The sequence below is a fragment of the Buteo buteo genome, chromosome 7 (genome assembly GCF_964188355.1).
Source record: "Buteo buteo chromosome 7, bButBut1.hap1.1, whole genome shotgun sequence".
Taxonomy (NCBI): Eukaryota; Metazoa; Chordata; class Aves; order Accipitriformes; family Accipitridae; genus Buteo; species Buteo buteo.
The window spans coordinates 43340945-43362291 of record NC_134177.1 but is presented as its reverse complement, the minus strand read 5'-3'; the positions used below and the strand labels follow the sequence as shown (position 1 = coordinate 43362291).

Genomic DNA, 21347 nt, shown 5'->3' with positions numbered 1-21347 from the left:
AAAACCTGCTGTAGTTTCATTATGACAAGGCAAGGCAGGGGATAAGGAGAGGTCAGGTAAATCAGGTGGGCATACAGAAAGCAGACACACACCAGTTCACCCAACACAGTCTACTTAAAATGATACACATCACCAAGATTAAAGATATCACACTGACATACATAGAGGGGCAATAAGAAAATGGTCTGTCCTGTAGCCAGCTCCTCTTACAAGCAACAGAAAGCTATGCTTGGGCTTTCTTTTCCTTCCTGAACACATTTCTCTTTTTTTATTTTTTCTTTTTAGTCCCTAACTACCTATTTTTTTAATCTATACACTAAGATTCTGTGAAAGAGTTAGCCCAAACCCTAAAAGCAAGGAATATACGATCAAGCTGGAACACATCCCCAGTGCCAGAGGAAGCAGACTGTGCCCTGAGCAGAGGGCATGGCTGTGGGAAGGAGGAGGGTGGGTTTCCTCTCCCATCTAGTGTCCCTTGGTAACTGCATCCCGTGTTGTGGTACCCAGCAGAGCACAACAGCCGGCAAAGGCAGGACCTGCTGTGGGCTCCAGCCTGGGCAGACCCCAAACCACCCCAATTTTGAAGCTGCCCTTGCCCCAGGATTTTTTTAGTTAAAACCTCTGACAGCAGTCTTTACTAAAATAAAAATGTCACATTACCAGGCTCTCAGAAGTCCTTAGACCACTCCTGCCTAAATGTACAAACCTAAAGCACATCATGCAGCTGAGCCTTTCACCTTCAGATTGCTGCATTGGTGGAGGAGCACTTTAACCGAGACCTCTGCCGGTACCCTGAAAAGACTTTGGTTTGCATTTTTTTAAGTGTTGAAGTATATTTTCTTGAGGACACGAATGCTTCAGCTTCCCTGCCACTAAAATCTTTTCTAAGTCACATTTCTAGCATGGTGGGTCTGAAGAGTAGCCATGGCCATCTACTCTTGCCAGTGCTGAAGGCATCAGGGCAGTGCAGGGAAGGCACTCCCCTCCCTCTGATAACAAATAATAGAGAAAAGAACGATGGTTTCTTGAACTGCATCCAAGGGAAAGTAACCGGGCTAGAGTGCCTGGCAGGGCATCAACAGCAATGGAAATTTCATCTTTCAAAGAAAAGAAATAAGACTGAAGAAGGGAGGGGGGAGATCCTGCAGGAGCTGAAATGCTACTAATCCCATGGATTGTTTCACGAACTTCTGCTTCTCTCCAATGAAATTTTATCCTCTGCAGAAAAATCACCTGGCTCCAACCTCTTTTGGTAAGTGAAGCGTAAATAGAATGAAAAAGAGCTCATATCTGAGCAGAAATCGAGCTCAGATGGGCTGTGACAGGCAGGAGAGCAGAGGGACGGCAGCCAGACTACTGGGATTTTGCTCTTTTCTTCGGACAGCTGCTGAGGGATCATTGAATCCACCAAGCAAAAAAGGTTCTTCCAACACAACAGGCGAGCGCTGGCCAAGCCAGCGCAGGGCCCTCTGCTCATTGCCGAGGGGAAGGAGAGCATAGGGAGAAGAGCATGGCAATTCCTGCAAAAAGGTCTGGACTTGATTAAACTTATTTTCTTTAGTAACATTTAGTTAAGCAAGGGGGAAAAAACCCTGCAGTGTTCTTCAGCAGCTCTTAACAGGGAAGCTGGAGTGAGACTGTTCATTCACCCCATTAGCTGAACAACAGGCTCTGTGCTGCAGCAGGCGCTGCTCCCATCAATATCCATTTCTCTGTTGGTACGTGCTTTCACCAGTGGAAACAAGAAACACTGAAAACGTGTAAGTAAATGTCAGTTCCCAACTCTGAAATCAGAAGGTGTCTGGCAGCTCTGTGTCAGTGTGATGTACCCTCCAGGGGAATTACACACTGGTTCATGTAGCTTGAAGTTCTGAATGAAGCAAATGCTGTTAGTAATGGTGGAGAAAAACAAAACAAAATTGCAAGAAAAGTGATTGCCCAAGCTCAGGTGAGGCAGGGGTTTTCCTCTTCTAACTCTGTGGCACAGTGTCTAATTTACTCAGCTACAGAATGAGTTTCATTTCTTTTTACAAGGTTCACATTCTCAGCATCCCTCTTGCAATGAGCCCACTGCACCAACAGCCCACGTGTCACCATTGGGCTCTGTCCGGTCTTCAACTACTGTGAGGCTGATGATAATTATTTAACAAGTGGAGGAAAACAGCAGTCTCACCGGCTGCAGAGGCTCGGAGCAAACACCCACATGGATGATGATACACCTACACACACCCCGATGCCTCTTCAGTGCTGGCATGAGTTCTTGCACAAGGTTGGTTTATCCTCAGGGCCAGCAAACGCCATGTGAGAAGCACACACAGAACAGCAAAGGCAAGACACAATCTGTAACTGTGCTAATTGCTGGAGTAATTAAAAAGTAAAAGACCGAACTAAATAGAAGTCTGAGCATCAGCAAAGAACCACCTTTCTTCCTGGGGGCCACCTCTCACAAATGACTTTCCCCACCAAGAGCCACCCATGCTGAGCCACCTCCATAGCCCTGGACAGCCACTTGAGCAGATAACAAAAAAATGTCAGGAATTTTTCTTTTCAATAGATTTGACCTTATTTTCTCTTCAGTGTGGCAGGATGAAAAGACATTTCTATTGGGCAATTGAGTTTTCCCCACAACAGACACAGGCTGGCATGTTCTAAGCGTTTGGTATTTCAATACCAATTAGGTAAAATAGTAATTGTTACACCTAAGGGTTTCTCAGCTCCCTAAGAGGAAACACTTCATACATCCAAAGATTTTCCTAGCTTTACCACTGCATACATAAGATGTGGATTAAGGGATGAATCACAACTTCAAATTCTTCACTACTAAGAAGCCTGGCAATCAACACTGCCACGTTCTGGCAAAGAAACCCTAAAAATCCCTGATCTTCACCCGTGATGTCACCTGCAAACAGCTACGTGATTTATGTCCCGTGGGGCACTCCTGTCCTGCAACTCCTTTGCTGCAGGGGGTGCTGGGGCAAGGAGAGACCTGCCTGTGCCTGGCAAGTCTCTGCCACGAAAGCAGCTGGGTAACAGGATTTGTTCTGGATAATCCCTGCCCGGCTCTTGGGAGCCGAGGGGAGGAAGCAGCCGGAGGTGCACTCATCCAGAGATGTCAGCCACCGCAGGTAACCAGCTGTTAAACAACTTATTCTCCCCCAGCCACATGCCAGGTGTAAATCATGTCTCCAGTTTCAAGCCCTGAGAAGAAAAGGCAGCATCGTGAAGACAGAAAGCAGGCGCATGGACTCTGTGCACTGACATCAGGGCGACGGGCATCCCTGTAACTGGGCAGGCAGATGCCCAACCTCAAGCTTTCAGCATGTTTTAAAGCCAATTTAACCTGCTGATCCAACCTAGTCAGTCAGTTTGGGAGAGCAACCGAATCCAAGTGACAAACTTCCGCCCGTTTGCTTTGGTCCTCTCTCCTCTGAGCAGCCTAGCACTTACCAGTTGCATGAGCTTGGCCCGAATAAATGCTTTTGAGTAAAGGAGATGAAGTTCTCAAATCTCAGCATGAAGGCCAGCAGCACACCTTGGTGTCGCTTGGACAGACCTCCAGCTGCTGCTTAGAAGAGATGGGCAACTGTCAGTCGCAGGGAAGTCAAGCATGGCCAGGGCTCCTGCCAACGCACCGGGCAGAAGCAGCCACAAGGACAAAACTAAGGACCAGCCGCTGGCAGGGAAGAGCCCTACGAGCTTGCAGCCATGCAAAGTGCATCACCTCACGTAGGGCACAGCCACGGAGGAGGTCTCTGCTTGCCTTCCCCTTCCAGATCCCAAACCTCTGTGACCACAAGGCAGGAGGCATCTCCGCCAGCCTGGCCTGTCACTGCCTGTGAGGCACCCACCCTCTTCCCACGGTGCAAGGGGGACGTTTCCTTAGATAACCAACTGTAGGGCAAGGACCATCTCTTTCTTGTGTGGTTGTCTGAACAGGGCCCAGCACAACAGACCTTGAGCCGCCAGCGGGGCTCTAAGCTCTGCCTGAGGTTATTATTTTAATAATTAGAGGGACGGCCACAGACAGAGGTAGTATTTGGTGGCCTCTTAACCTAGAGAGTTACTGGGTTTTATGCAGACGACTCCACTTTTTCAGCTGTGAAGACTGCAGCAAATCCTCATGGAGACGAACATTAAAAAGAGGACGCTGGATGTGGCCCAACACAGGGCAGACGCTCGGCCAGCTCAAGCCAAAAAGCAACGTAAAACATGCAGGGCTCACAGGGCGTTTCATTTTTAAAACGGAGTAAAATCTGGAACCTTCCTGCGATTCAAAGCCAGGCTGTCTGGAGCAAAGTGACTTTCCAGGCAAGGCACCGCTCCCTGCTCCAGCCTGGTCCTTGTGCCTCTCTCCATCTATCCATCTGTCCCTCCCCATCCCTCTGCCTGCTCTTCCCACACTCTGTCCCTCTGCGAGAGGGCTCTTCCCAACCTCAAAGGCTCTCCCAAACCTACCACATCACCATCTTTCCACCTCAAGAGCCACTGGCCCCACACAGCCGGCAGGGATGTGCCCGCAGGGAAAGGCAGGGACAGCCACCTACCCTTCTGTGTCACAACGTGGCAATTAACTGGCTTGAAAACTGCCTCTCTAGGCAAAAACCCGTCCTGGGAGCTACCAGGGCAGCAGACGTACTTTGTGCACCACCTAAGAGATAAACACCTTCTGCCAAGTGGGGCCCTGGATGCTCCTGTCACATACAATAATTAAACTGTCAGTCGGAGACACAGTGAATTAACGCAGACGGAGGTGGATAAAGGAATGAAATTGTTCCACTTGAATCCCCACAGCTAAACAAAACCTAAACCAGGTCAGATCTAATGATGAAAAAAAGTGAAAGACTTACAAAGATTCAAGAAATCTCATTTAACAGTCAGCTTTCCCAGCATTTGCCAGGAAAGCAGAAAACCAGACAGAGCACGCCCAAGTGTGCAGCGAGCCAGGATCAGGCTCACATGAGGACAGAAAGGCACAGAGGGCATCGCTGTGCCGGCAGGCAGGAGCATGCACAGAGCACTCCTTTCTTGACCATTAAGAAAGCATTGCAATAGAGGTGGCCTGCGGGTCTTTGAAGACAAGGGGGAAGCAAAACTGCTGGTACAGCAGCTCACAGCTTTTTCCATTCCTTTAAAAAAAAGAAAGGAACCAAAGCTGTGCCATACGTTAGCACTTAAGTAGTCCCTGCCCTCAGTTTCCCACCATCTGTACTACTCTCTGAAACTCCACTACTCATTTAATTTATTGCTGTGTGTCTCCACCAAAATCAAAGACCTAAATATCAGTAATCTTGGTGGGAGGCATCCAGCTGCTACGATCCATTGTAGGGATAAAATGTATTTGTGCAAACTTGCATTGAGAAAGCTGCGCAGCAAATCTTCCTATGAAAAACTTCCCATGCTTTCAGATTAGCTGATCAAGCTGCAGGCATTAAGACCTTTCCCCTTCTCTATTTGTGAAATCCAGTGCTTAGGACACAAAAATGGGTCTTTTCTAACCCTGGAACGAACCGATTTTGGAAGCACACGGCACGACAGCGGCAGCAGCAGGGGGCAATGGCTGTGGCTGATGTGGCAGCGGACAGGGAAGCAGAGCACGACCAGGGGCTCGAATTCATGTGCGGCATGGGGCTGGTGAGATGGGGCTGCTCCCGGAGGACTGGGGTGCTGGGACTGGGAAATCACGGCCATGTCGGCTGCAGAGCCCCACTCTGGTCACTCATCCAGTCCCAGACCCCTCTCGCTTCAGCTTCCCTGCCCATTAGACAAAGACAGCAGGACTTCCCTAATGCACGCAGCTATTTTCAAAGCTCCCGAGCACAGAGATTACAAGGAAGAGCTCATTATAAGCAGCCTGTAAGGCAACAGCGATACAACCTCTGTCTATAGCCACAAACCTGAATTAAAAAGGGAGCACCCTAAAAAATAAGCTTGTAGAGTCATCAACCTCTCAGAAGGAAATAAGCGTAGCTCCCTGCCCTCTTAAAACACCAGTATCAGTTGATGAAAGAAGTGCATTCCCGCAAGCTAAACACCCAGGCAGTACTTGCAAGGCAGGATTTGTAGCCTGGTGCCCTTCGATTTGCTCTGAGAGTAACAGAACAGTAGTCAGAAAAACTTGGGAGGCAGGGGGGAGAACATCTCTAATGCCCTGGTGACCTATCTGATGCCGAAATCCCATCAGACCCAAGCACGTGCACAATGACCATAGCGCTGCTGTCGCCCAGACCCTGGGCTGTATTTGAAGGGACAAACGGGGGGGGCTGGGGGTCCCGTGGGCCCCAATGGCTCCTGGACTCACTTGCTTCTCGGGCTGAAACAGTCACACAAAGGAAGTTTCATCTGCTTCACAGCTCCGACAGCAAACCGGTAAATTGTCATCTTCCCACGCCATCACACAGCTTGCTTCATCTGAAACCTGTTTTACCCTTGCTGTCTTCCTCCCGGCTCAGTTCAAGTTGACTTATTCCTGCACACAACAGCAGCAGTCAAGCAAAGAGAGGACAAACCAGGACCCATGGCATATCCTGGACCCCCAGCAAGGGCCAGGCAAGTGGATGCTGAACTGCAAACCCAACAGCACAGCTCAACCAAAACCCCATGCAAACCTCCAGCCCATCGTGCAACCTTTTAACTAGCAGCGAGCAGGAGGGGATGCAGCTGAGATCCCTGGCAACACTAGGAAAATCACTGTGCTTCTCCTTTTTTTGGGAGAGGCAGAATAATCCTTTTGAACTATCAAAGTGAGGAAGAACTGACATCTGTTCAGATTCAACTGCTTGGGTCTCACTGTTTTAGCTCCAACTCTTTTCCAACGGGTGGGAAAGGTCTCTAGCTTTTATTCAAAGGCATTGGCCTTATACAGGGCCTTTCAGCAGAGGATTGCAGAGCACCTTACAGACATTTAATTAAAACTTACAGCTCACCCTGGTGAGGGAGGGATTATAAACAGACCCCCGTCTCAAACAGCAGCTCACCAGCACAAGCATCTCTTTTTCTCCCGTACGACCGAGGCGTTCAGCTCAGTTGCAAGAGCACAGCAGTCCCAGCCTCACCAAGCTACTAAATACGTCCCAAACAGCACGGAGCCTTTGAAGAGACGTCGTAGCAGAGGGGAGAGACCAGGAGCGCACTCCAACAGGACAGGACGGGCAGTCAGGGGCTCCTCTACACCAACTGAGCCACAGCAAGGAGATGGGTTCAGCTTGTGCCAGACATAAATCCATGGTTTGTTACCCCTCTGCAATCTCAATACTATGCATTTCCAAAGCATGGCATTACTGGGGACCAGTTCATCCACGTAACAGCCCTGGAAGATCAATAAAATGGAAAACCACGTTTGTTTTTTTCTCCCCTGCTTACCTATGGGGCGAGAGCTTTGCCGGTTGAATTAAATCTATTTAAATGAAAGTACGTTCAGACATCTGCCTTTGCAGAGTGTCAGCTGCAAGAAATGAGCTAACATCCAGATGCAGTGGCATGTCAGGATTAGCCCAGGCTGGGGCAGGAATGCTTCCATGTATGGAAAAATATTGGAGCAGTGAAACCATAAGCTTGGAGCAAAGCAAAGTGAGAGGCCCTGTCAATGAAGTTGCGGGCTCAGGTTTAGAGGATTTAGCAGCTCAGATCCGCCATAAGATCCTCAGCACATATTACAATAAATTTCACACTTTTTCCAAAAGGGACTCCCACAGCAATGCTGCGAGTTGCAAGGGTGAGATCCTACACCCGTCTGTTTGCTCTGGAAGCGGGGCTCAGACCATTGGGTACCATTAACGCTCCCCACGCTGGGCACGGGCTCGGGCGTTGATGGAGAGGTTCTGGCGAGTACAAGGCTGCCGCTCGCACTCGCTTGCCTGCCCATCCCTCGGCGGCTGCCTTCTGCACAGCAGGATTTATAAAAGCCAACTCGGAGCTGGCACGTGGGATGAAGCGGTGGCAGTTCAAAAGAAAACGCTTGCCTGAATCAGCGCGGCTGGGGAGTTGGCGTGCGCTTCTGCCAACACCACGGCAAGGGCAGCGACTGCCGAGGCACGGGGCGAGAGCCGGGGCAGTATTCTCTTCAACCGACCCGGCACAAATCAAGAGGGCTCATTTGTCAGCGTCCCGAGTTAACACTAATGAAGTAATGGCTATGACTTCATCTCTCCAGTGGGAATCTCTTGGGAACAAGGGAGAACTAGAATTTCTCTCTCCGGCTCACTCACACAGTTGCAATTCGTTTCAGTTGCCTTCTACTCTCTTCTGCAAACATTACCTAATTCTCACCCAGATTCTTAAATCCTTGCACTGAAACATAAAACAATGCTCCCTTCTCAGCTGTCAAAGCCCAGCCTCGCAGAGATCCCTCCCAGCGGGATTTGACCCCTTGCGCCGGCTGCCACCCCCTCCCCGGGGGCCAGCCACTCTGAGCCCCCACTCGCATCTGAGGATGCCACCAGCTATTTTTTTATGCCTCAGATGTGAAATAAAAATCTGGTAACTCTTGGCAAATTCACTTTAAATCAGCACCTTTGCACCTTTTCTCCATTAAAATATTTTAAAGTCAGGTTAGATTTAGCCACAGTTGCAGACACAGAGAAAATGTTGCCGGAGGACCCTGGAGTTTCTCTCCTTGGCTGGGCAGGACAGCTTCAACTGCTGCAGATCTTCGTGGGTGTAAAATACACACAGCAACCTCTCACACCACCCTGCTGCTACAGCACTTTGCTTGAACAGGCTGTCGAGCCTTGGCCCCGGCAGCACCAGGTAGCCCCACTGCCTTCCTCATTACAAGCCTTTGGCTTCCAAGTTTGCTCTGCCCTGGGTTTGCTTCCCTGTGGCCGCACTGAAGACGCTCTCCCTCCCGTGCGCCGTTCCTGGGCTCGGCAGTTGCGATGGCACCTACCATTAGGCGCATCCTCTATGGAGCAGATTCTCCCCAGCATTTAGGCTCTGTGCCCAGCACTCACCTCCCTGCTCGGGCAGGGAGCCAGCACCCCTGCGCTCCTCTGTGCCTCATCTGGGGCTCCCATCACTTTGTTTTGAGGCCAGAGGGGCTTGCTGGGCTCCAAGCGGGGGGCTGATCAGATTGCAAAAGCTCAGCTAATGCCCTGACGCAACTGAAGCAGTCAGTCACTCGCACCAAAGACCACAAATTCTTTACATATTAATTGTTGGTTGCAATTGTTCGCGGTGTTGAAAGACAGACGTGAGAGTATGCAGAAACCATTCCTGCATCTTTTTAGTTCCACCCTTCCATTAACTGTGTGTACTTCAAGCCAAATCAATAAGACACTACATTTTCTTTGGAAAACCGAGATGATGAAAATGCTATCAGCTATCATACAAGACGCTCATGCTGTAATCTGAAATACTTGTATAATTTACCTTCCCACGAGAGAATTTAATATGTCTATTTGCTTACTTGTCAACTCATCCTGCTCCCAGTTTCTCCACTGGCCCTGTCTTGTCTTTACAACCTACAGATTTAACTCTAATTGTGTTTTGTCGCCTACAGACCATCAGCAGAGAAGCATCGGTTCCAGCCAGCACGGAGGAAGCTGCCCTGCAGATGTATGTCAAGGCAGTGCCAGGGAAAAGCCCCCTCCTCAGCTGAACACCCCCCAGCCCCGAGGCCGGGCTCCTACCCTGGGGAACAGAGGGGAATTAATGTGCACAAAGGCCAAGTCGTAATGAATCCAAGCACCCTCCCCAAGTTGGCATTACTCCCCCCTTTTCTAATTGTTATTATCTGGAGATGGCATGAGCACAAAGTGATCCGTCTAGAAAAATGTTTCAAATCTATTGTGCATTACACTGTGATGTGCCATGGAACCAGTTTAGAGAATGCACACAGCTATAAAGTCGTGATTATTCAGTATTCAACCCAGCCTTAAAGCTCAGGAGTCAGCTTGTTATTTGCTGAAAGCAGGGGGCCTGAAATTATCCATGAATAGTTCAAAGCTGCAGTTAATTCAACATCTCTACTTTCAAAAGCATAAAAATCACAGATTCCTGGAGTGTGTAAGCTTTTTAAAAATGACAAACTACTAACTGTCAAATCAAAGCAGCAAACAGAAATCCACATGGCTGATAAGACAAATAGTTGCATTTTAAAGAGTAATTAAATATCACTTTGGAATATTTTGCTTGGAACTTGTTTCCCTGATAAAAAATGGGGAGGGAAAGGAGGAGGAGGAGGAAGCAATCCACGCACACCAGCGAGCTTCTCACCAAGCAAATGCTCAGGCCAATGCTGCTCAAACTTGTTTTCTTGAATTCAGAGTTCAGCCCACTGTATCGCAGCCTCCCGCACCCTCTCAGTTTCCCTATATCCCTACATTTCACATCAAAACACTAGCAGTAACGAGCAGACGATCACTGTGTTGAATCTGGCTTGTTGGTGAAGAGGGTGCGTGAGGCTGGGGCGAGAATCCTCCTGGTCTGATCACCAAGAAGTGCAATATCTTCTGATTCGACTTAGATTAAAACCATACCCCAACTTCCATGCTGGGAGCGTTGCTGAAAAAAACAGGAATGCAAAACAGAGAGCTCTACCCAGATGCAATTCAGGAGAAGTGAAACCCTATCCCAGCCGCATGAGCTAACCCTACCATACCATACGCTGCTTTGAAACATTAAAAGTATGTCCATGAGAAAGGAACAAAAAACTCCAACTTCAAAACCCCCTGGACTCTCTCAAAACCTGTACCTGCTAACAATGAACTCACAATGAATTTCACACAAACTTTCTCAGTACTAAGAAATCCCTATAGGCAATGGTACAGAAGGATCATTTTGAGTATTAAACAAGGAGACAGCTTATGCATTTCAAACTAAAATGTTATCAAACCATTTGAAGAAGCCACCATCCAAAGGCAATGCAAACCCGATATCAGTTTTTGGGACAGGACTTGCAGAGTGCAGTCCAAGACCCAACCGTGTGTGATCAGCAAAAGCTCCTACTGCTTCTCCCCACCATGGAGCCAGAAGGATTTGATAATGAAAAGATGTCCAAGGATTTTCAGAGCAGGCCCTCAAACATGGGCAATTACCGACTGAAGGATGCAATAAACAACACAGCAGATGATACACCAGCAAGACATTTAAAATACTAATTCTCCCCCAGGGAAAGCACTTGGGCAGGCCATGGTTTGGATATATGGGGAAATCCAACCTCCAAGGATGCCAGCGATGTTTTTGCAACTACTGCAGGACCAGGACACAGCACCTAGACTTGCTGCCTGCTGACAGCAGTGAACGCTTACAGGGATATCACTGAAGGATTAGGGTCTTGGCATGCGAGACAACTGCTAATTGTACGGAGGGCCACTGCTATGCTGTATAAAACATACTCAGAAATAATTTGGAAAAGCGGCATCAACAACAACAAGAATCAGAGAATGTTTTGGTTTCGATGTCATCCGCACGATGTGGAAATACTGAATAGCTTATTCCTCAGTTATAATTGAAGTTCACTGTTGTACTTCTCAAAAATCACACAGAAAAACACTCCATTGTTTTGCACTTTCATTTGTAAAGCTGTTACATGTTCAGCTCCTAAAAGAATGCATTTTTGGAGAAGAACTGTGCACGGATTACTTTAAAAAGTAAAGTTCCTCTGCTTAGTTCTGCAACCTGAGAGTAACAAATGAAATTGTCAACCATGCATTTTTAAATGAACGTTTTCATTTCAACATCTGGATTAAGATGCCACAATGAAAAACAGCACGCAGGCTTCTCTCTGCTCCTTTCATACATCTCCCATTCTTATGTTTCAGAACCAGTGAGTTTCAAAGCAAACAAAGAATCAGTCGGTGTTGCTAATGCCTTGCTTCTTACTCAATAGCCTTATGTCATGAAAAGACCATATTTTTCAAATCTACATCTCCGTGAGCCAAAGATTTCACATACATTCCCACCCCAGAAATACAAAGTCAGGAATACAGCTGAAAGTGATTACCTAGATATTTTTATATGATGAAACTCAAAAGCTGCTTCAAGTGATTTACAAAATTTTCTGTTAGACAAATCCCACATCTGTGCTGACCACTTGCCTCCCAGATCTCAGCAGATGGCTATTTCAAACCGAAAAGTTATGAGTCCCTGAAAATCAGGGTGTATCATAAATTGTAATCAAGGGTTTGAGGTTTCCCCTCCCCCCCAAAAAATTGCATACAGTCTAATTTAATGACATTTCTACCTCCTCCCCACCATTTCTTGCACAAACTCTACCTACAAAACTAGTACCTGGTGTCTTCTTAGGAGAGGGTCCCACAGTAGACAATCTTTTTAAGCAGAGAGAAAGAAAATGCCCTTTTATTGGGGGGGGGGGGGGGACGGGGCATGGGGGGACGACAGGGACAGAGAACATAATTTAATTTAAAAAAAAAAAGAGTGGGTATTTGTTGTAAAAGACTTAACAGAGATATCTGCAAACAAGCAAGAGTTTTGTCACATTTTACCCATCAATTTTAAGACCACTGTTTTATTTGCAGTGCTGAGGAAGACATACTCCCAGCACAGAAGACATACTCCCAGCACTGTCTGTGTCCAACTCGGATCACCTACCATAGTAGTAAAGTCATTAAAACAACAAAATCCAAAACTACAAACTTGCTCCTTCCCCCCTCCTTAGGGCGAGACAGAACAGATGTCTTCTTCACACGCGGAGAAAGATCACGTGCCTCTGCCACACAATTCAACAAAAGACACATCTCATGTGAACATAGGAGAAAATACATAGAGCAGGGTACACAAATCAACTGTCAAGATAAAGGAAAACCACTTTGTCCCAACCGAAGGGTATTTACTAGTGTGAGCAAAGACAGATCCTCAAACTGTTTTCAGGTACTTGACTGAATAATCACAGCAACATAATCAACATGTTTTGCATTTATTTAAAATGAGTGCAGAAGTATTTCAGCTCCTGTGCAAACGGGTTTTCCTTCCCAAGAAGAATCTGGGCAACACTCAAGCAGATGCATAAATACAGCGGAAAGCAAACACAAAACAAGAGGCAAAGCACAGACCCTACACCACTGCAGCGCTGCGTGGATGCACCAAGTAAGTGTAATTAGAAAAGTCAAGATTAAAAAGAATGAGGAAGATGATTGGGCCAAATAAGCAACAAGTGAAAACAAAAGCAAAGGCAAATAAACAACAGAAAAGATAAACTGCTTCTCTCCCAGGACAAGCTTGTAGCCTTTTCTCCTCCGGCACCCTGACCCTCCTTTCTCCCACTCCTACATGGACTCATGTGAGAGGACCTACTTGACAGAGAATGTGGCCAATTTACTTTTTTTTTTTCAGCAGAAATGACCAAGATGTCCCACAGCAATGCAGCACAGCAGGACAGCATGCTCCTGCTCTCCTCCAAAAGCGTACGTGCCGAAAGCCCTCGAAGAGCACCCAAATTCGCCCGAAGCGTAGGTGGACTCTGCAGCACGGATGGTCCAGAGCTCACCAGGAGAATTCTGGGATTCTCCCGGCAGCAGGGAGGGCGCTGCCCTGTCGCGGGCGCCAGAGGACATCAGGGCACGTAGACAGATGGGGGTTGTTTACATTACCGAGGTTCTCGGTAGCAATCAGGAATTAAAGCTGTTATTAAATCAACCTTCCAGAACTTAAGCAGATGTTCGTGCAAACAGATAACAACAGGGTGATGTTAAACCAAAACCCTAAACGAAACAAAGACAAGGAGCAACATCTCTCCCCCATGTTCTGCTCAGCAATGCCAGGCATTATCAGAAGACAAATCAATTATCAACAGCTACGTATAGCTACCCAAATCCAGGGCTGAAGAGCTTAATTGAGGGACGTGTATCACGAGTTAAAGGCCTCCAATCTCATTTGGCACGTTACGGTTTTGTTCTTGAAAAAAAAACAACAATAATATGGCTGGCTGTGGCTCAGACGGAGGCATAATGCCATCCTCCTCATTAATCAAAGGCTTTCCCCACGTCCAGATGTTTGCTGACTTGTACTGCTTTCTTTTATTACTGGTTTGGAGACAGAAATTGCTGTATGCTAAAGTTACTCAAATTCAACTGGTTGTTGCAAGATGCACAGGCTGTTATGTGCTTGGTAACTGCACCCCGGCATTATTGAGTTACCAAGGCATTCAACGAAGAGCGGCTGTTTTCTTTGACAACTCGTACTACTTTCACCAGAACCATGAGAGTAAAATGCTATTTTACTTTTAGGACTGTGGGAATTTTACTGCAAGCCCAGAAAGTAGCCCGGTTTTTATGACCGATCAACATTTGATGCCCAGGGTTTGGAGAAAGGAGAAATGTAAAAAGATGCAGAGTACACCAGAGAAAGACAATGTATGCACTGATAAATGTTTCAGCAGGAAACCATGACTGTTCATAGCCGTATTATTCAATAATTCTGAGCAACAAAAGTGATGCTACAGCCAATACGGGATAGGAAGCAATCTCTTCCCAAAGCTTTCACAACCCCAGTAGATAAAGTAACCAACCCACACTGGGAAGCATTGGCTGGAAGGGACCTCTGGAGGTCTTTGAGCCCCACAGTCACCAGCATGAGACCCTGCCGGGCACAGCTTTGCCCAGCCAAGCCCCAAAACCTCCAAAGATGGGGGGGTCCACAGCCTCCGGGCTGAGGCTGAGAGCTCAGGGATGGAGTTCAGCTCCCTGCCTGATGTTCCCACGTCTCTCTATTATCTCTACTCTGTATCTATAAGATCCCTTTCTTCCCATATATCTATATAATTCTCTACGGGTTGTCTCACATGGGGTTTAGGAGTAGCCTTTAGTGCAAAGGAACCATAACTCAAAAGGATTGCCTATGTTTTCCTAATGCTTTTGTTTTTAAACAAATTAAGCCCGTGAGGTACTGAACATATGCTAGATATCCCCAGCTCTTGCTGGCATGTTTCTGAAAAACAGAAAGTTTGTGCTTTTCTGGAGAGTCAGGTCATTAACCCGACTATTTAAAAATCAGCCTATTATACAAGGAAACTTCTAACTGCCTGAACTACAGGTTATAAATCTCCTGTTTAGAAATCTGATATCCTGACATAATTGCCCTTATAACTTACAAATAGGCTCTCTGTTATCCATAGATTAAGCTTCCTCCAAAGCCGTATCACATCTGCTTAGTTTTGAAAATATACAGCACGAGCTTCAATTACTTTACACTCCGCACAAAAATAATCCTGAATTTAACTCAGGGCTTCTTGGAATAAGAGTTTAAGACCCCATAATCTTTCTATTTCATGTTTTCTTGCAATCTATTAGATGGAAGCATTGGCCGACATGTAAAATTAATGCCACCTTCCAATTCTATGATTTCCCAACAATTTAACTACACTGCAGTTCCTAATATTCTGTAGGGAAATGGCCAGCTACTAATTGGAACCACAATCTTTTCACATCCCTGTAGGAAGAGGGTTTGGTTTTAAATAAACCAGAATTAACTGCAATTTCTCTGAAGGATGAAGCTTCTGTCGCAGCTCCCCTTGTTAATGAAACCGATCTCAGATCCCAACCTGTGACCACTCATGCAAGCTCCCAGATGGAAGTGTCTGGACTTCAAAGGGGCAAACTGGGGGCCTCCAACAGCATCATCCAGGTGCACGGTGTAAAACACCTGAGAGCTTTTGCAGAACTGGGGGCTTAGTGACAAAAACCTGCAGCAAATGAGGAAAAAAGCCAAATCCATGTTTCAAACCAGCTATGCCTCTTCTCAGTGGAGGGGACATCACACAGCGCAGCCAGACGACAGCCAACTTTTCCTTAAACGACTCCTTTGCCTAACGAACAGCGCGAAGTGCCGGCAGAGGAGTTTTCAGAGACCCATTCAGGAAGAAGTCGTCCCTCTCATCCCAACACAGCCTCACAGAGCCCAGAGACGGGGATGCCCGAGGGGCTCAGCCGCCCCCCGGCCCCACAGATACCGGCGTTACCCCAATCCCCGCTGAAGCCGGGAACGCGCCTCGCTGAGAGCCGAGCCAACACCCGCCCGCTGCTTTCAGACCAGCGGCCGTAATCACTCGCCGGAAAGATGTTTAGAAATGGCACTGTGGGGCACCATCTTTTTAATTCTTACTCAATAGCTTCCAGAGATTAGATTTGTAAAGAGGGGTTGTTGTTTTTTTTTTAAACTACCAACGTTGCAAGCTTGTTGGGATCTGGAAGCCCAGCCTTTGCCTTCCTGTCCCTCACAGCCTTCCCTGTCTGGGTCTTACAGAGTGCTTTTTGTCTGTTATCCGTCTTTCAGATTAAACTCTTCGGATGAGGGGCTGTAACTCGTAGAGTATCGAACAAACCAGCTGCTAAATGAGACGAATAACGAACACCATCTCACAAACTCGCCCGGCAGCTTTGCCAGCATTTCCCAGACGAGCCGCGCTCCAACTCGCTCCTCAACCACCAAATGCCCTCCCACGGCTGGTAGAGGCCGTGGCCCCTTTCTGTGCCCAAACCCACGCAAGAAAGCCCACGGGGGACGCTATCCACAGCCCGCACTGAGGCCTGCTTTCCTCAGGCTGAGCCGTGGCCGTCCGACCGGAGCCGTGGTCAGGGTTTCGCCTCAGAGGAGCGACTTCTCTCACACGCCTCGCCTGACGGCCCCGCTCCTCTGAGGGACCCCTCGAGGCCAGCGGGCGCCGTCCAACCGCCCCCCCCCCAAAACCGCGACCCCCAAACCGGGGTTCCCCTCGCGCTTTACCCCCCCACACCCGTGGAGGACGGAGCCTGTGGGGTTTCCCCTGCAGGGCCCGGGAACCGGAGGAACCGGGCGAAGCGGCGTCGCCCCGCGGGACGGCAGCCGACCCCCACCACCCCCTCGGGTTCCCCCCGGGAACTTTCTGGAAAGCGCCCACTCCTCGCCACGCGGGACCCGCCCCGGCGGCCCGGGGGTCGGGGGGGGGGCCCGGCCGAGCCCCGCCGCCCCCAGACAAAGCCCGGGGCGCGCCTCCCCCCCCCCACACACACACACCCCGGCCACGGCCGCCCGCCCGCGGTCTCACCTTGCGGTGCTTGTCGGCGAAGGGCAGCGCCAGCCAGGGCATGGCCCGCACGGCCTCCTGCCACTGCTGCTGCTCCTGCTCGGCCGACACGAAGACGATCTCGAGGCGCTGCCCGCCGGCCGCCGCCGCCTCCCCTCTAAAGCGCCCGTAAAAAGCGGCCAGGCTGGCGCCGAGCTGAGCGCAGGGGCCGCCGAGGCTACAACCGAAGTAAAGCCCCACCAACGAGACCCCGCGAGCGGCCAACGCCGACACGGCCACCTCCTCCCCGTCCCCGGCTACCAGCACCTCGCCCAGCACCTCCGTCAGGGCGCCCGCCATCCCGCCCCGCTCCGCGCTCCGCTCCCCGCAGCCGCCGCAGCCCGCGCCGGCCTGAGCCGAGCCCAGCCCCGCCCCGCCCCGCCAGGGGGCGCTGCCTCCCCGCACGGCCCCGCGCCCGCCCCCGCCTCGGGCAGCGCCGCCCCGCGCCCCGCACGGCCCGGCCCCCGCCGCCTCGCGGTCCCCGGCCCGCACCCGCCGCGGGGTGGGAGCCGGCCCAGCGCTCAGCAGCGGGGTGGGTGGCGGGCTCCAGGCCGTGAAGAAAGCCCCCGGGGAGCCTCCCCCCGAGGCCTCAAGCCCCTGCAAGGGCCCGGCTGTGCCCCGGGAGGGGATGGCCGGGGTTCACGGCAGAAGGAGAGGCTGGGCGGGCGCTGGCCTTGCCTCAGCCGGCCTGTCCCACTGCCGGGGATCGCGGACACCCGAGTTACGGTCCTGCAAATCCCGCCTGACCCCTCGCTCCCGGCTGGGACACCCGTCCCTTAAATCGCTGCCGGGAGAAGGGTGACCGCCCGCCGGCCCCCTCTGTCACTGAGGGTAGAGTAAGCTTTCACAAAGCCCTCGGAACAAGAGTGTTTCCCTTCTTTGTTTTCAAAATCTAAGGTAAATATGTGTTTACCCTTATCAACGGCGGGCGGAAAAACCTGAAAGCCAATCCAGAAGTGTAAACACAAGTAAATTTGGCCGCATTGAATTCCATGTCTGGCTGACTAGAATACAGAAAGGAAATAAAGCATAAACAAGACATGCAAACCAGGCTTTAAAATATATTTGCTCTTTGTAATCAAAGCCTGTAATCTGCAAGCCCTCAGAATTCACTGCAGCACAGATCCTCAGCCGCTTCGGACTGACGTCCATGTGTCCACACCGCAGGTCCTGACACGCGTGCCTGCACCTCTGCGTGCAAACACGCATCCTCCGCTCTCACACGCCGGTAAAGCAAAATAAACGTGTAAGCGTGTGCAAAGCTGAGTCCAGAGCTCGGGTTTTGGGGGGGCTGAAGCTTGAGGCTTTTGGTTTGGAGCATCCGTACACGTTCTCTACAGACACACAGCTGCGCGGGCACTGCGAGACACACGGGGTGCAAAGGGTGTGCACAGGTTGGACACCTTCTCCGTTTTACTTTTTGAAAGAGCCCCAAACCAGCACTCTTAAATCTTGCTCGCTACTGTAAAAGACACCTTTATTTTTACAGCACTTCCTTATTTGGCTTCTTATTGCTGCTGCTTTCAGTTTGTATTTAAAATCGTTGTATAGCATCCAGAGCCATTAGGGGATGTTTTATAAATACAATTAATTATCATTATTATTATTATTATTACAGCTTTACAATCTCTCTTTTCTTTTGCCAAGACCTGCTCCCTAGAGGTCGTTCAAAGCAAGAGGAGTTTTGTCTTGTTTTTATTTGTCCTGCCTTATCTGCCTTAATTAAGTATTTGGGCTCTTCAGGGCAGGGAAGCTGTTTTTTAAGTCTGCAGCCCCAAACTTGACCAACCCATGTGGCAATATAAATATTCTGTTGTAAAAACAATATTTATGGCTGCAGTTATTTTGTCTGGCCCCATTTTTAGTGAACAAAGCAGAAGTAAGATGCTCTGAAATACAGAACAAGTAGAAAAGCATTCCTCTCTCTTAAAGAGCAATAAAATAAAATGAGGAAACAGCTGTTCTTACCAAACAACATTACAACGTGAGGTGTGAGTAAACTGAAGTTAAACCATGCGAACCCTTGCAGGGCTCCCGTTGTTGGTGGATGCCCGCTCATGTGGAGGCTCCGCAGCAGAATCATGGATTCGGGATGCCCATTTTAATTCCAGTATCTCAAGCTGGTTCTCAAAAGGTATTATGGGGCTTTTAATGAGCAGTTTCTTGTCTCTACAGAGACAGTGCCAGTCTGCATTTCCTTAACTCCTATTTATTTTTCCCAAGCACTATTTTTCACACTGCATCCCCTTTGACTAGTATACATTGTATTTTCCACTAAAATATTTAGCAAATATTTTACCACAGGACTTGGCAAATATTTGTGTTTGCCTGCATTTGTTCTCCCCACTCCCCAACCAGTGTTCATCAGGGTCTTGTCGGCAAAGGAAAAAAAAAAAAAAAAAAAAAAACCAAAAAAACAGAAATATTGATGGAGTGTGGCGGGGTGAAAGCGCCGAGCCCGAGGGTACTGCCAGGCGAAGACCAGGACGGTTGGGAGAAGGGGCCCGTTGCCGTTTCCCCCACTCCGTGCTGCAGCCGTCTCTGCCGGGAGCGGGCCACGGGCGGAGCGGGAACACGCGGGGACCCAGCGCCACCTCCCGGGGCGACCGCGTACGGCGAGCCCGGAGCCGCCCCGGAGCGGGGCTGCGGGCTGGGGAGGGGGGTAAAGGCCCCCTCCCCGAACCCTCAACTCGGCCTGCTGTGGGTGCTCACAGAGCCGGGCCAGGGGGGTGAGCCCCCAGCCGTCACCCAGAAATGGGTTGGGAGCAGAAATGGGAAATTGGGTTGAGTTCATGCTTGAGGTTTCGGTTGGGGAAGCTCGGCAGGCTTTGCGGGTTCTGCCCGAAGCTGATGATGGCGAGCTGTGGGGATATATGCCCATCAGCTTGAGCAAATTAAACCCGTGGCAGCGAAAAGAAAACAGAAAGGTACACTCAGGGTGTCTTTTAAACAGTGGTAGCTGAGTCACCCTAAAGCCACAGCGTAAAAGAAGCCATCACAGAATTTAGATTGGATATTAGGAAAAATTTCTTTACTGAAAGGGTTATCAGGCATTGGAACAGGCTGCCCAGGAAAGTAGTGGTGTCACCATCCCCAGAGGTATTCAAAAAGCATGTAGACAAGGCACTTCAGGGCATGTTTTAGTGGGCATGGTTGATGGTCGGACTCGATCTTAAAGGTCTTTTCCAACCTAAACAATTCTATGATTCTATGAAAGAAAACTCCCATTTACCAACAGCAAAGAGAAACAGCCTGGTTAGTCTCAATCTTTGGGAAGACAGCTTCCCAGGACACAAAAGGAGCCCCACGTTAGTTCCCAGCACATGCAGCGCTGCAAGGGCACCGGCAAGCAGGAGCACACAGCAGCGGATGCGCAGCAATGCAGAGGCACGCAGGCCATGCCAGGCTTGCGGGTGCCAGTGAGACACTGAATTTCTCGTTGCTCTTTTTTTAAAGAGGCAACTGCCTTTTGGACAAATTCCATCCACTGTAAACATTGGTTTTGAGCTTCTCTATAACCCTTCTTACAGAGGCATGTCTGCACTAGCAAGCTGGGACAAATAATGGTGTGAACAGTCCTGTTTATGTGACTGTCCATGCCAAAAAATAGCAGTTACAGGCAGTTAAGAACACCCAGGATGATTAGAGACTGCTGAGAGCTGCCCACTCCTGAGTTCAGCCTTTCTGGCAGCCCTGTAACTGCAGGTCCTGTAACTGCTTCAGTGCAGCAGCTGCATCATCAGCCAGCACCATCTGAAACATTATCACACATTAAGTTTTTTTGACATTATTGAACATTAATTGTACCTTGGAGATGCAGGCAGCAGTGGAACACTGATTCTCCTGGGTCTGAGGAAGCCACATCAATCAGCAGGGTGGACTTGAGAGCACTTACATGGGATTGAACAGAAAAACCATCCCTGTGCACCCAGAAGAGAGGCTAGCCTGCAGTAAGGGTCACTATAGTCTAAGATTATTAGCATGTTTTGCTAATGCACTTACTACTCCACAATACAGTAACTTTCTTCGCAGTCAGATCATCACACGATGGGAGCTATCCGAAGACAGCTATTCTGGTTTGTTCTCTGTGTTGACAAGCCCCAAACTGTTGTGCTGTATCCACTGGCGGCTCTGATCATCTGATCCTATGGTGCGGTGCTTAAATAAAAACTAATTTGATTGCAAAAGGCTCTTTAGTTTTTAATTTAGCTGTATTCTGAACTCCATGGTGCACAGAGGGGAGTGGATTTTCCACGGTATCTGAACATCAGCCAGCTGCAAGGTCTCTTAAAAGAAAGGGACACTCTTCAAACAGTTGAGCATTTGACATAAATCGATTGTGTTCTGACAT

At 49.1% G+C, this 21347-nt stretch overlaps 1 protein-coding gene across 1 annotated transcript in view; it reads right to left on the bottom strand.

The window, feature by feature from the left end:
• The window catches only part of NXN (nucleoredoxin), a 54447-nt gene extending 37096 nt beyond the window's left edge, over positions 1–17351 (bottom strand). Inside the window, exon 1 of the mRNA XM_075032881.1 lies at positions 16979–17351. Within this exon, the coding sequence (XP_074888982.1) occupies positions 16979–17296 (318 nt within the window). The 5' untranslated portion in view covers positions 17297–17351. The remainder of the gene's footprint in view (positions 1–16978) is intronic.
• Positions 17352–21347: the final 3996 nt, after the last annotated feature.